Genomic DNA, 15,195 nt, shown 5'->3' on the forward strand with positions numbered 1-15,195 from the left:
GATGATGAAGTAACGACGATGAAGTAACGATGATGATTTCTAGCCTTTCCTTCAGCCTCCGTCTTTTCGTCTCTATATAGTAACAGGCGGTGGTGGATAGTCAGGCGGAGAGACATGATTAGGGAACCTGCTGGGATAGTATAGCCATCAGCTAAAAACTGGATAGTGAGAGGTCTGGTGGGCAAATTGCGATGACGTCACAAGGTTACTTGACCTAGGTGGCCCACTTGCCACCCAGAAGTGCCACCTTGGTGGCAGGTGGGGCACCTACGGCAGGTTGCCCACAACCAGGTGAACACACAGAGGGACCTCGCAGATAACGACAAAGCGGCTGAGCGAAAGCTCTAGTGCTGACGACAACATAAACGCCACCGCGCGGTGACGCCCGAAAGTTGTAGCGCGACACGAAAGCGCCCTTGTGACAAGAGAACCGTGCAAGAGAGCGAGTAACATCCGTGACACGCGCAACGCAGCGATGAAAAACGCGATCCGAACAACACAGGACGGGCGTTTGCAGCCAACGCAGTGCGGGTGGCGTCGAAAGACGTGTCAAGCGACGGCGTGGCGACCGCGGCAAATGACGTCTTCACCACACGGCGGCCGCTAGTCTTGACGTGCGTGTCGTAAGTTTTCATCCCGGAGACAACCCCCACCCCACTCTTTTCCTTCGTATCTCGTCATCCTCGTCCGCCCCTTCTACTGCAGTCCTCCGTTGAAGCTCATTAATCTTCCCATCGCCGAGTCCTTCATTAATCCCTTATCTCGTTCTCGAAGACGTCGCCTTTTCCAACGCCCGCCTCCCTTTTTCTCTGCCCCTTCTTCGTATACGCGTAAAGCTCGCTGCGATGACACGCCCTGTCGAGGTCGGATGATGTCGCTTTTGTTTCGAGCTCGTTGCCGGCGCCGCAAGGCTTCCACGCCCTGCGGGGTTTCTTGCCGGCGTCGCTCGAAGACTGACGCCGCGCATTCTGGAGAACAACAAGCAGAGCGGATATGAGCGCGGCGTCGAACGGAGACTGCAGCGGATACGTTGCGTTGGTTCGCGCTTTCGTGTCTAGTTTGCTCTGTTCGTGTCCGCCCAACCAGGAGAAGGGGGAGACCGCAGAGCTGTACGGTGTTACCTTCATTTTACAGTGTTGAATTGCAAAGAAAAAGAAAAAAGAAGGAATGAAGGAAAGAATGGTATAAAGAACTAAGGGTTGAATCGAGAACAGAAGGGAAGGGAAAAGAGGGGCTCGTTATGACATACATGACGGAAGCAAACAGTCACCGAAACCAAGGAGCATAGCGGATGTTTTTTCAGGTTTTTTTTAAGCATTCTTTTTGCTCCTTGGTTTCACTGACTGTTGGCTTTTGTCATGTAAGGGTTCAATTACTGATTGAGGGTGAGAAAGTACAAGGTCGTGTGACCCAGGTGGTTGCTCTCTTGGCACCACCTGTCATATGCCAGAGACATGATCGTGCTTTTTCGCTCACAACGCCGACAACACCCCCCCCCCCCCCCCCCCTTTTGCCTCCTCTCTCGGCATATAAGCTTAGGATCCGTGTTTCAGTCCGACAAGCAATGTCCTCGAAAGGCGTGAGCTCTAATTGCGACTGCCTTCAGGCTACTCTGGTTACTATCTCTCTGCTGTCGTGTTTCCGGCCTTGCCAGATAGCGCGGAGGATTGCGGGTGCCCGCCATGACCGAGAAATAAGAGAAATGGGTCACGACACAGAAGCGACGTGTCGGTCGATGCAGGCTCGGGACGATAGCTTCCATCCTTCCCTATACTAGACGTAGCGTAGGAGAGAGGTGGCTCCAAGGTCCAGCACAGACATTTCCTTTCTTTTTCTCTTGTAGGTCGGTCTTTCCTCACCCCCTTGCCTCACGGACACGAGTCTGGGTTGTCCATTCTCTATCTTCATGCTCTTCTCCGTGCAACCCTTCTCCCACCATCATTCGCCTTCCCCTTAGATTTTTCTCGCTTTGTCCACGTCTGTGCCATCACACATGCTTCCGTGGCAAGCCCTTAGCGCGAATCGTCACCTAATGGACTTTAATTCAATGTTACAACCGCATTTGGCAGGGTCGTTAGAGTGCGAAGACAAGGCAGCAACATACAACCACGGTTTTGGTTATTTCCTTGTAGATTTTTTTTTTCTCGAACACAACGAAACTACTTTGGCACTCCGCCGAAAGACAGATAAAGCTTCTCCGATGCAACTTCGCGGTAAGCGAGTGGACGATCGAAGCAGCATTGACAACACTCCCGGTGTTTCGTAGCCTGGACAGCAGCTCGCAAATGATGAACTCTCGATCATGCTAGATGCGCAACTTCACTTCAAGGCCCGACTATTTCATGTGGTCACTTCGCTAAGATTAATAGACGCTGGCGCCGCCTATGAGATGAGAAGTTATCTAATTATGGCATTCAGCAACTTTCCCTTCTTAACTATATTCAGGCTTTGGCAGCGCTGAGTAGTTCCACTGAATGCCACCTGTGGCATGGCAATCTGCTGAGCTCCGACAAAAGCAGCTGCGGCGAAGGAGAGGGAACATTTCTTCCTCTCGCTGGCTTGGGCGATAGAGGGGTGGAGGGCTGTGCGCACTGAGCCGGGTTTAGGAGGCAATATTTTCTTTGCACTTAAACATATTTAACCACGCACGATCCTTTTATAGAATGTATAGACAGCAGATAAGCCTTACGCAAGAAAATGTCAACCTACATAATTATGAAAATGGGAAAAACGGACAAAAAAAGGCGCCCTATGCTAGTGGTCGGGACTTGGCTGCTTTCCTCAGAACTGTACTACGTATGACACGTCCATAAACACTGCGGTTGATTTGCTAAGGCGCTGATGGGTAGTCGCTCATTAAAAAAAAATGGGAACACATTAAGCTTCATCTTAATTTTCACAGACACAAGACGATGTATAGTTTATAGTATACAGAGATGCCGGAAAACTGTCTTGCCATTAATATACAGAAAATGCTCTTTTTGGCAAGATGCAATGTGCATACACAAATGGCGAATTCGAACTGCACATACCGCCAGCAAAGGAGAACCAGTAATTGACATAAATATTTGAACATTTGAAATAAATAGTATTTCTGAACAGATGATTCGTTCATGTATCAATGGAAAAAGCATTCGTTACCAAAAACGCAATGGCGTTGAAAGCCATCGGACTGACTACTAAACGCTGAAGTGAAGAATTACACACAAGTATTGGCAAGCACAAGTACTGACAAGCACAAGTATTGCCAAGCATTCCGCATGCAAAGTTTATTGAATATACCCTTTTTAACGAAACTAACAAGGCATTGCGGTTCGTCTCAGCCCTGTGGTGACCGAATCAGTCGGTAGATAGCGCCACTTCTCCAAAATGGCGGCGCCCATGAGGAAATTGTGCATACAACGCCAGTGTTTTACATATGGGACATAAGGACGATTTATCAGAGGGTTCTGTTTTGATAGCAAAGGTGACGTAGTGTAATCTCCATGAAAATAGGATAAATGGGATGCTGTTGTCAAGTTAGATGTATAACTGTTGACACTCATTGTTCATGGTTGGCACCCTTGAACATTAGGCGGGCGACGTGCAGGTGGCGGTAGTCAAAGTAAAATAATGGTATGATTGGCGTTCACTATCTCACATGGCTCTTTTTATTCCCTGCACCCATCTGATACTGACCAGCAAAGTGAATGGGGGTGTTTCCGGTTATCATGCACTAGAGCGGCCATCGCTGTAAATCACATACCCAGTAAGAAGAGTACCTTCAAAAGGCAGCAGGATAAGGGTAGTGGTATTCAGGGTAAAATGATACTCAACACGGCCGCCTCCGTTCATAGCGGCAGCAATGCCAGTTTTGACGACAGTTTCGAGCTAGCGCCGATATTATTGCGGATGGCGTCATATTTACGCCTGTGAACCAAGATTTCATACAGTTCTGCATTCAGGCGTTGAAGTCTTATCTCGTACAAAAATTTGAAAACCTTACGTTCACACTGCACTTGTACTCAGTCTGTGGACCCAAAAATGCACCTACCCTACCCCCCTCCCACGGAGGACAATGAGTACCTTCACCCTAAACGAACATAAAACCCATGCAAGAGTCAGTTTAGTTTAGTTTATGGGGTTTAACGTCCCAAAACGACTAAGGCTATGAGAGACGCCGTAGTGGAGGGCTCCGGAAATTTCGACCACCTGGGGTTCTTTAACGTGCACTGACATCGCACAGTACACGGGCCTCTAGAATTTCTCCTCCAAAGAAATTCTAGCCGCCGCGGCCGGGATCGAACCCGCGTCTTTCGGGCCAGCAGCCGAGCACCATAACCACTGAGCCACCGCGGTGGCTGCAAGACTAAAGTAGTGGCATCTGAACCATTCTGCTCTATAATCCTCCACTGAGAGCATAGCTGAAGCGTCTTCGTGCTTGACTTTTGCTTTTTCTTTATTTCACTTGTCGGAGAAGGCCTAAGGCCTGGCCTGAAGCTCCTAGGGCTAGCTAGCCCCAGTCTCGTAGAAGGCACCTAGCCCACCCCAAGTGTTCCAATGGAAGCAGGTGGCGGTGTATGAAGGACGCGAGGTGAGCGTGGACCTCTGCTGAGTGCTGAGGGGAGGCATTATTTGTGATTTAATTCGTCCCTAGGCGCACCACCAAGAACGCGCTATTCTTTGCAACGTCAACAGGCCCTTATAAAAATGGTCTATAGACTTTCTATAGACTTTTTATAGACTCTATAGCCATCCTATAGACTTTTTCTTTTGTCTATAGACAGTCTATAGAAAATCTATGGACTAAAGTCTATAGCTGCTTCAATTTCCTTTCGTCTATAGACGGTCTATAGACTCTCTATAGACTAAGGTCTATAGCCGCCTCAATTTCCTTTCGTCTATAGACTGTCTATAGACCCTCTATAGACTAAGGTCTATAGCTGGCTCATTTTCCTTTCGTCTATAGACTGTCTATAGACTCTCTATAGACTAAGGTCTATAGCTGCCTCAATTTCCCTTTGTCTATAGACTGTCTATAGACACCTTATAGACTAAAGTCTATAGCTGGCTCAAATTTCCTTTTGTCTATAGACTGTCTATAGACACTTTATAGACTAAAGTCTATAGCTGGCTCAATTTCCTTTTGTCTATAGACGGTCTATAGACTCGCTATAGACTGAAGTCTATAACTACCTCCATTTCCTTTCGTCTATAGACGGTCTATAGACTCGCTATAGCCTAAGGTCTATAGCCGCCTCAATTTCCTTTTGTCTATAGACTGTCTATAGACTAAAGTCTATAATTGCTTCAATTTCTTTTCGTCTATAGACGGTCTATAGACTCGCTATTAGACTAAGGTCTATAGCTGCCTCAATTTTCTTTTGTCTATAGACTCTCTATAGACTAAAGTCTATAACTACTTCAATTTTCTTTCGACTATAGACGGTCTATAGACTAAGGTCTATTGCTGCCACAATATCCTTTCGTCTATAGATGGTCTATAGACTCTCTATAGACCAAGGTCTATAGCTGCTTCAATTTCCTTTTGTCTATAGACGGTCTATAGACTCTCTATAGACTACAGTCTAGAACTACCTCAATTTCCTTTCGTCTATAGACTGTACACTATAGATAGTCTACTGCCTATAGACCAGTCTATAACAATCGTAATTTTATCTAACAATGTTCGATACACTGACTTTCGACTAAGTCCAGAAGAATGTCAATCCATTTTTGCACTGCATGTTGAGGGGACCTGCATCTAGTGACCGCAACTATGTCGGGAGTCCCCCACCTCCTTCGCTATTACGGAAATTAAGAAGCATTGCGTAAGGCCATTACAACACCCTTCTATATATTGTTTTCAGGAGCATTGACAAGCTCCTTTTCGTTATACCGTGACGTATATTGTCAATACAATTAGATATTTAAAGCTAACAAGTAAGCCGAGGAAAGGCAGCCATTCTTGAAGTAAGGGCGCCCGCAAACTGTACTACATCGAACGAATACGCTGTCCCTTAAAGGATTCGCTCTACACAATTCCATGCCATCTTTCGATCGTTACTGTCCAACGCGCTGAAATCAGAAACATTTCATCAACGGTTCTACATTTCTCTTTAAAACTTCCTGAATATAAAGGGGGAAATACGGGTGTGAGAATTCAAGGAAGCGCCCATCCCTTAGAAACACCTTAGATTAATCTCAAAGAGCCTGGTCCTCTGTGCGATTAACATCTGCCATTTCTGCCTTTGCAGTTTGTATTCACGTGAATAAGTGCTGCGACGCAACAATCACAAAGCCAGTATTTTTTCGTTCCTACCCTTGCACCTGTTGCTTCGGGACCGATGACACGCTGATGTGGCGCATATCAGTTTTCTAAACACGAACACACGCAGAAAAGACGTTATGCTATGCAACCTTATAATTATTATTTGAGAATTGTACCACATACTATTCGGTAGGAGATGCGGCGCGTATACCGACAAGAAGTTAGATTTCGGTTCTGTTTTCACGAAAAGAATTAAGATTTTTAGAGGGTAAGCGAAGAATTTAAGCTTATAAACCAATTACCTTCTGTGGTCTTGGATATCAGATCAAGCTGCACACGGCAAGAGTGCGAGCGATAAAGATACGACCGTGAAATGGGTTTGTGTTTCACGTTTTAGCCATTTTACCGCGAGACGGCGGAAAATCATTCGGGCTGCAAACAACCCTGTGCGTGGCTGCATCAATGGCGTTTGCGTGTTTTTCGCGGATTACGTTTTCTTCAAAATCCAGCTTCATCGTCCGCTTACGGTGAGTCTACACGTTTATATTTTATTCATTTGTTCTCCTAAACCACTCTAAGCAGAGCTGTGTGTGCAGAACAGATTATGTGCGCAGTTACAAACGTCCGATCTTCGTTTCTAAGGCGGAAGCCATCGGGTTCTCGATTTATGCCGCTTATCTCTGTCCCGCTGTCTTTACTAACGCGCGGAAAGGCAGTCTGTGCGATGCCCTTGATGATAAGCCGCTCCTCGCGAGCTGTCTACTAGATTTTTCGTGTTTCAAGATTGGTGCGCGGCCAGAAATGTCGTTTAGCCTATGAATGACGGCCGAAATGGAACTGTGTGTTAGTTAGCGCCGTGTGAGCTGAATTTACTTTGCACCTCCGAAAACGTACTTACATACAGTCTCGTTCAGTGGTGGATTACATTTATTTACTTATCTTTGTGTTATCGCCTGTCTGGACCATGGAGTGCTGTTCTTTTTGAGGTGTGCATTGCTTGCTACGTATGGACGCTCGCTCGGTGCGCGTCGTGGACGCCGACGTTTCAGCAAAGGTGTCTTGTAACGCTATAGACTGGAGCGCGAGACGTTTGTCAAAGTTGTATTCAAGCTGGGCTGGAGGAATGCTTGTAGTGTGATGGGTGAATAAAATTCGTTGCCGGCGCGAATGGCCGGAGTGCTCAAACACCGCGAAGAAGCCACGAGCTCCATCCCATCTCCCCTTCGTTGCACACGTATGGATTCGTCCGTGTCTGTCATCAGAGCCGTTCGCCGCCGCCGCTGGCTTGCGGGCACTTCATTTTGAAAGCTGGGTAAAGGTCGGCTCGACAAGAGGTGGCTTACATTTCGTTCCGAGTGGTTTGTTCATGAATCCCGCTCACGCGTGCACAGATCTCTAGAATACCATTTGCGCGAGAGGCAAAGTATGTGTTTCTGATTTCAGACTGCTACGTTACGAAAGCGCCGATGTGACTCGCCGCTTATTTGCGCCTAAAATTAAATTAAGCTCTCGTGTTATTATAGCTGCGCCTGTTGAAGGCGTTAATTGTTTCATTGAAATACTTCCTACTTTGAGCACGTTCAATGCCTTCGCTGATTTTTCTAGCAGCGTTGGGTTAGGCTGCCTCCATGCAAGAAACACACCTATTTACTGCGCTGTTGGAGCTGCACTTGAAGGAAAAACTAAGTGAATTTCAGACGGTATTTATCGTGACAGTAATTTGCTGTCTCAACCTCGCGACTGCTTTTGAAACGGCGCAGCTGCAGCCTCTGTGTGCTGTATTAGTTTTCTGAATAATGAGCGCGGCATGGAAGCGCTGCAACCCGCTTGTTTTTAAGAGCGCGCGCACATGTACGAGTATGCTGTTCCGTCTTTGTGCTTCAAGTTATAGGCGCAAATCTGTGGTGAACTGGTTGCTTCTGCCTGCTGGTTTTGTATAGCTTGTGCCCGTTTGAGTATCGGCTTACGTACAACCGGCCAAATCTTTAACTGGCTTAGGTGTTGCATCGTTAAATGCACCTTGTAAAAAGATGCCTTTTGGCTACACTGCTGGGATATTCACGTTGTAATTTGATGCGTGAGATGGCATTTCATAGTTTATTTTTGTTAATAAAATGTTTGAGTGGAGTACTTGCATGTTTAGATCAAAGTTATCAGAAATATTCATCGTCTGCCGCTACGAAGAGCCGAAACAAGCGGAATACGCAGCAATGGTTATGGTGGTGCATTTGCACTAATCTGGGTAAACGACTTGTCCGCCATGAAAGGAGTGATACTTTACCCAGAGGATGAGGCCATATGGACAAGATCCATTGCTGCGTATGCCGCTTGTTTCAGCTGTTCGTAGTGGCAGGCGAATGTTTCTGATAACGTTGATCTAAACACGCAAGTACTGCACTCAAACATTATATGAACAAAAAGAAACCACGAAATGACATTTCACTCGTTAAATTACAGCATGAATATGCCAGCAGTGTAGCCGAAAGGCACCTTTTTTACAAAGTGCATTTAGCGATGCAACACCCGAGCCAGTTAAAAATTTGACCGGGTGTACCAGGTTTAATTCACGCAGGGTACTCTGAAGCGCTTCTTCTATAGCGGTTATAAGAATAAATGCTGCAATATTCTCCTTTTTTGATCCCTCTGTAAGGTGCACTGAATCTGTATTTTATGGAGGTGGCATTCTTAACAGCTCCTTTTGAGTCAATGCAGATATGTGGCACAATTGTTCGAAGTCTTCTGTTACAAAAAGTGTAAAAGGATTGCCATAAAGAGATCAGTATTGGCTGTAACAGTATTGCCATACAGAAATCAATATCAGTACTGGATTCAGAGCAGAATGCTCCAGGGATTAGGGGTCTTTGTTACAATGTTTTATGACGACACTTATAATCTGTCGTGTATTTACTGAAATGATTAAGCCGGCGTGATAGCTCAGTGGCTATCATGTTCGTATGGCGACCTGAAAGATGCAGGTTCGATTCCGGCCTAGGCGGTCGCATTTTAATAGAGGCCAAATGCTAAAGTCCTGTGTACTCTGCACAGGTGACCGAAATTATTCCCCAGCCTTTCACTTTAGCGTCTCGTAGCCTGTGTCGCCTTGGGTCTTTGAACCCCATAAAACCAAACCAAAAGATCAAGATTGGCTTTCTAGAATGGCATAGCCAGGATATGCCTTGCATTGTAAAGCACATGTGTAGAGATGGAATGGGAATTTTTTTTTTTCAGTTTCTCTTATATTATTTTTTTTCCTTTGTGCTGTACAGGTGAACATGCCCAGATGATTTACTGCAGACAACAGGCCACAAGAATGCTTTTCTGAGGAAACTAGCCGGACTGTTACTGTCAACTTTTATGTAACTGTGGTGCATTCTTATGGTGCATGTATTGCATATTCCCAGCCTGGATAGCTTGGAAATAAACTAAATTTGTAAGTATATTGATTGTTTCATGTGTGAACTCTGTCTGGTGACCTTTTTCAATGATTGTGGACAGTCTATAGGCAGTCTATAGATAACGGTCTACTAATAGTTTAGTAGACAGAGGTCTATAGACAAAGGTCTATAGTACTGCCAGGCCACACACCTATGGAATGTCTATAGACAGTCTATAGACATATGTCTACTGGACCAGTAGACTTTTGTCTGTAGACTGTCTATAGACAGTAATCTACAGGAAGTCGATGGCCATAAGTCTATAGGTCGTCTATAGTCCGTCTATAGACAAGTGTCTATAGACGGTCTATAGACAGCTCTATAGGAAATGTATGACCATAAGTCTATAGATCGTCTATAGACTGTCTATAGACCTGTGTCTATAGACTTCCTATAGACCTATAGACTTTCAGTAGACATTTGTCTATAGACTGTCTATAGACAAAAGTCTACTAAAAGTGTATGGCCATAAATCTATAGACTGTCTATAGACCAGTCTAAAGGATTTGTCTATAGACAGTCTATAGACTTCATAGACTAAAGTCTATAGACAGTCTATGGACTGTCTATAGAAATTTTTATAAGGGGGTGACGGTAAAAGAAAAGGCAGAAAGATAAAGGCGGCATTATTTCAAAGGTGCGAGTACTTTGGTTGCGCATAAAGTCTTAGGAATAGTGCACGGCCGCTCACCTTGCCCCCTATGCCCCGGGGCGGTTCTGTTAACCGGATGACGCCAGCTGGTCCTCCGCCACCCAGCATGGGCGTCTTGGCGTTGGCGTCCGGCTTAGAGTCGGGCATGTTTGCTTCTCAGTGGGCACTGCGTGGGGAACAAGAAGAGAAAAAAGAGAACGGTGAACGACCACAAGCAAACCATAGGGCTTTTTCAGCACTGTGCTTCAACTGTAGTGCGTGTGTATGCGTGCAGCCACATGTGGATATCAGATAAGAACGACACCGTAGTGGTGACGGCTCCGGATTGATTCCTAACCATATGAGTTTCTGTAATGAGCAACATCGCACAACATCCCAAGCAGCACAGGTAATCGGCCCAATATTGGAAATGGATGGTTTTCACTCTGGTCATTTCTATTAGCAGTGTTTGCCAATACATTTCCAATACTGGGCCGATACCTGCGCTCCTTGGGATACAGTCATTTTTCATTTCACCTCCGTCGAAATGCGCCCGACGCGTTCGGAATTTGATTGCCCAACCTTGTTATCTGCAGCTGAGCGCCAGAGTGAATTAAGCCATCGCGGCAAGTTTGCAGCATCTAGTAAGCAAATTGCATTTGCGTTTGGGTTTCAAAGTGACTGCGTTTGCATCGAACAAGTCACTAAGTGAAACTTCGCACTGTAGCTTGCGAAGCTTTCGAAACATCACGGATTAAGAAAAAATTGTAAAATTTACAGATTTTCATACCCGTAAGCCGGACCTGAGGTATGATCTACTAAGTAGTTTAATGCTAATGGATTAATTCTGGTAGCTAACTTTATTGTTTATCGCGCACACGCATCTCAGACAAATTCGTTTTGAGGAACCCTCCGAAATGTACAGCAGATTTCAATGAAGTAGTATTTATTCATTGGCATCAAACCAAGTTCAGCCATACGGCTGCAAAAAAAGGGTACATATACGTAAACACAGACATGCACAGATATATAATTAAAAATTTTATGAGCCTGGCTGACCTGCTGGTTTTGTTAAGCATAACAAGTTATAGGCAGACAAAACGAGCTTCTGCAATGCACCTCAGTAGGACATGTTCAGAAATCTTATTCGATCGAATCTATTGAAGACCTGAAATGAAAATCTGTTGTCTGTTGTCGTTGGTTATCTCTTCATGGCAGATGCCACATTTTCTGTTCTTGATTTTGCTTTAGGAAATCAACGCTGTCATTCGCCTTCCCAGGCTCCCTTGCGCTCTTTAGTCAGCGTAATTGTAAGTTTTAGAGCAAACCTCAAAGTTTAGGTTCGATAGGCGAGAACTTAAGTGCTATCATACAGTAGTGATGGTCTAATGTTTTAGGGGAATTTCCCAAAGTGGAGTATGTGGAGTAGATATAATAATCACCCTGCAACACATTCTTTTAGTTTATCTATTACTACGCCAAAAAGAGAGAACTATCTTCGGCAATACGTTATGTGCGTAAACATATTCGTTGCCCTGAAAAAAAAAATACCAGGAACTTTAGCGGCTAAAGTGGTGAAAGGCGAAAGCCTTAGTGCTGCATTCTGCTACGCGACTGTTCAGTGCACATTTTGTTGGTGCATTAATTAATTGCCAATTAATGACGCTTCATCTTTGACTTTAGGAGTGGAACGCGACAGCGTGTTGTAGCGCTGCCAGGGAGTCCACGGAACGCCACCATCCGTTCGGCGCGATGCGTTGCCATCTGAACACTACGCTTTTTGAGTAAAGGAAATGGCGCTGTAATTCTGTCATCTCGGTGGACACTAGAATCGCACCGTACAGGAAGGGAGGGAGGATGTGGAGTGAAAGAAGTAAGGGAGCCGTAATGAAGAAAATGAAAATTGTATTTGAGGAAAGGAAATCACGCAGTAACTATCTCACATATCTCGGTGGACACCAGTCGAAAATTGTATTTGAGGAAAGGAAATTGCTCAGTAACTGTCTCACATATTTCAGTGGACACCCGTCAAAATTCGCGCGCAGTGACGTCACGACCATTTCGACCAATCTGAAACGCGGCCAGATTTGCTAACGCGTCTTGGTCACGACAGTATAAGCCATTAAAGGTTTTCGCCTTAAAAATGGACGCGAGTAAACGCATCATCATCATTCCGCTATCTGCCACTTTCTCCCAGAATGGCATTTATCATCCTGAATAAACGTAGCTCGGATCGAAATGCTTTCCAAACAGAATACGGGGCGTAGTCAGGTCCATCGGGCTCATTCAGATTCACGGTGTAGGTGTTCGGGCGACCGCTGATTTATCGCGTGCTGCTTGCAAAGCGTCTATAAAGCACGATGCGCCGACACAAAATACGTTTATCGTGTGCACACAGTGACGAAATCATGCGCGCGTAGCTGCTCGCAAACAGGTATTTTTAGCCTCGACAAGGCCTTGCCGAACGGTGTACTTTCCTACACATGAAACATGACACACAACTCCTCGGTCGTAAAAAAGACCCGGTTATGCGCTTCTTTATTGGTTTTTACTTCGTGGCGTTTACAGCACAAGGACAGGACTTTGCCGTTCGTGGAGTCTTCTCATAGAAATATGGCTTGTAAACATAAAACGCTATATATAAGTGCTTGTTGCACTATGGAAATATGTCGTTCGTTTTACAAAAACAAATCATAGTGTATCTCGCAGTCGAGAGGAGGCGCTAGAATGCAATCCATTGCAGGATCGAAATGCGTTGCACATTCTATAGGACGCCTCGTACATGGTAACCGCCTCCACCCGTTTTTATCCATCGATTCAGGAGGAGCGCATGACCTTCCTATAGTCGGATAGAAGTAAAAAAAAAAATCGGCTTTTCCTCGTCAAAGGATCCTTTCCAGTCAATGGCTGCGGCCGATTCTCATCAACCTGCTAGTGTGACTAGTAGCACGACTTTGCAAGGAGGGGACTAGCCCCGGCAATGCAGGGAGGGCACTATCACTTTTCGTCTGCCACTCCCTGCATTGTCACACTAGCAGGTTGATGAGAATCGGCCGAAGCCATTGGCTGGAGAGGGTCTTTTGAAAAGCCGATTTTTTTTTTCTGGACTTGTATCCGAATATAGCTGCTTTTGAAGCTTGAAGAACTGGCACACTCGAGATGATGACGACGGTGATTCAGCATCAAGATGATGATAAGGAGGAGGAAAAAAAAGTTCTAGCACGAGAGACAGCCGTGTGGTCGTAGGCATCGGGAAACAAAGGTGTTCTGTTTGCGTCAGCGACGCTTAGAATGTTAAAGAGCAGGGGAGAAATAATAGCTCCCTGAGGTGTGCCTTTGTGTGGCATATCTTTGACGTCGGAGCGGGTGTGACCGATGCCTATTGTGGCCGTGCGGTTTAGAATCTCGCTCGGGGCTGTGGATTTATTTTTGCTGAATACCATTTGCAAAAAACGTTAGTAACTTTTCGTATACAAAGTTCTGATTTACGTTCACCCCCTGATCCAGCTTTATGGTCAGGCTCAGGGTCTTCGCAGATTTCAAAAGACGTTCGCATTAGTTCGCCGAGTGGGGCGTAAAAGCGTCTCATGCTTTAAAAGAAAGTAGATAATTGGGGAAGCCCTAACGTGTGTTTCGAACCTTCTGTGATCCTCTTGTGTTTCACAAAAAACAAACAAACTCGTGACCTCTACCCGTGAGCCCTGAGCGAATGCCGGAATATTATTCTGAAAAAGATCGTGCTCTCTTTCAGGTCACAGAACAGTTCTTGGTACCACCGGCCTCTGCTTGAATTCTTTGAGCGTCAACTGGTCCCTAATCTCTAAACTTATCACACAACTGATATCGCAGAGATGGTGAACTGAATGACGCGTGGTAGGTAGGACACTTCTGAACTCTGGAGACAGTGGAATTCCTGTGCAGAGGCAGAAATGGTTTGGTTTGGTTTGGTTTGGTTTATGGGGTTTAACGTGCCAAAGCGACTGAGGCTATGAGAGACGCCGTAGTGGAGGGCTCCGGAAATTTCGACCGCCTGGGGTTCTTTAACGTGCAGTGGCATCGCACAGTACACGGGCCTCTACAATTTCTCCAAAGAAATTCAACCATCGCGGCCGGGGTCGAACCCGCGTCTTTTGGGACAGCAGCCGAGCACCATAACCACTGAGCCACCGCGGCGGCATCAGTGGCAGAAAATGCTTTCTGTTTGTTTCACTGCAAAACACGGGCGAAGCACTTACTAGCATAATTACTACAAAGCTAATCTCACTGCAGTCTGTAAACCATCACTGCGCAGTGCAAAGAATACAAAGGAACGGCAGCGAACTACAGTAAAAGATTTTTCTTTCCAGCAAGCGGAAGACTGATAGGCACAACCAGGAAAAGCATATACGCACGAAAAACGTTGGCGACCGACGTTGAAATTGACTTCAGGATGAATACACACCCACTGTATCCGCTCTTAAGTGCCCTCTTTTCACCTAGTCGTAAAAACCACTCAAAATAGTTTAAGAGAAATGGCGTTCATTTCAGAACAGATCCCCAATCGTTTTGGTCGACAGGAACAGTCATCTGGTGTCGTTAAAGTTTCTGCATAACGTCCAGCGCCTAACGAACGGCACCGCGGCAATTTTCCAAATAACGGAACTGTCTAGCAGGCTTATTTGATCTGCACAAACAAGTCAAGTTAGCGCAGCCGAGAGCACACAGCAAGAAAAAAAAATAATTTAAACGGCCGCGGAGTTGTCCAGAACGGCTGTTGTCGGAGACTCAAAATTAAAATGCCTACACAATTTAAGCACGAAGCAGAGTTCCAGATGTCACACGACACACTCAGCCGGTTAATGTCCAAAGGCCTAATGGCTACATTTGATACATTCTTTTCT

General features: G+C 45.6%; 1 protein-coding gene across 2 annotated transcripts in view; it reads right to left on the minus strand.

Moving 5' to 3' along the window:
* The window catches only part of LOC149330696 (excitatory amino acid transporter-like), a 144,779-nt gene that overhangs the window by 24,797 nt on the left and 104,787 nt on the right, over positions 1 to 15,195 (minus strand). For both annotated transcript variants that reach the window (XM_089561350.1, XM_089561349.1), the window contains exon 2: positions 10,376 to 10,502. In XM_089561350.1, the coding sequence (XP_089417476.1) occupies positions 10,376 to 10,483 (108 nt within the window). In that variant the 5' untranslated portion in view covers positions 10,484 to 10,502. The remainder of the gene's footprint in view (positions 1 to 10,375; positions 10,503 to 15,195) is intronic.

This window comes from Amblyomma mixtum, chromosome 9, assembly GCF_055824585.1.
Source record: "Amblyomma mixtum isolate Tamu chromosome 9, ASM5582458v1, whole genome shotgun sequence".
Taxonomy (NCBI): domain Eukaryota; kingdom Metazoa; phylum Arthropoda; class Arachnida; order Ixodida; family Ixodidae; genus Amblyomma; species Amblyomma mixtum.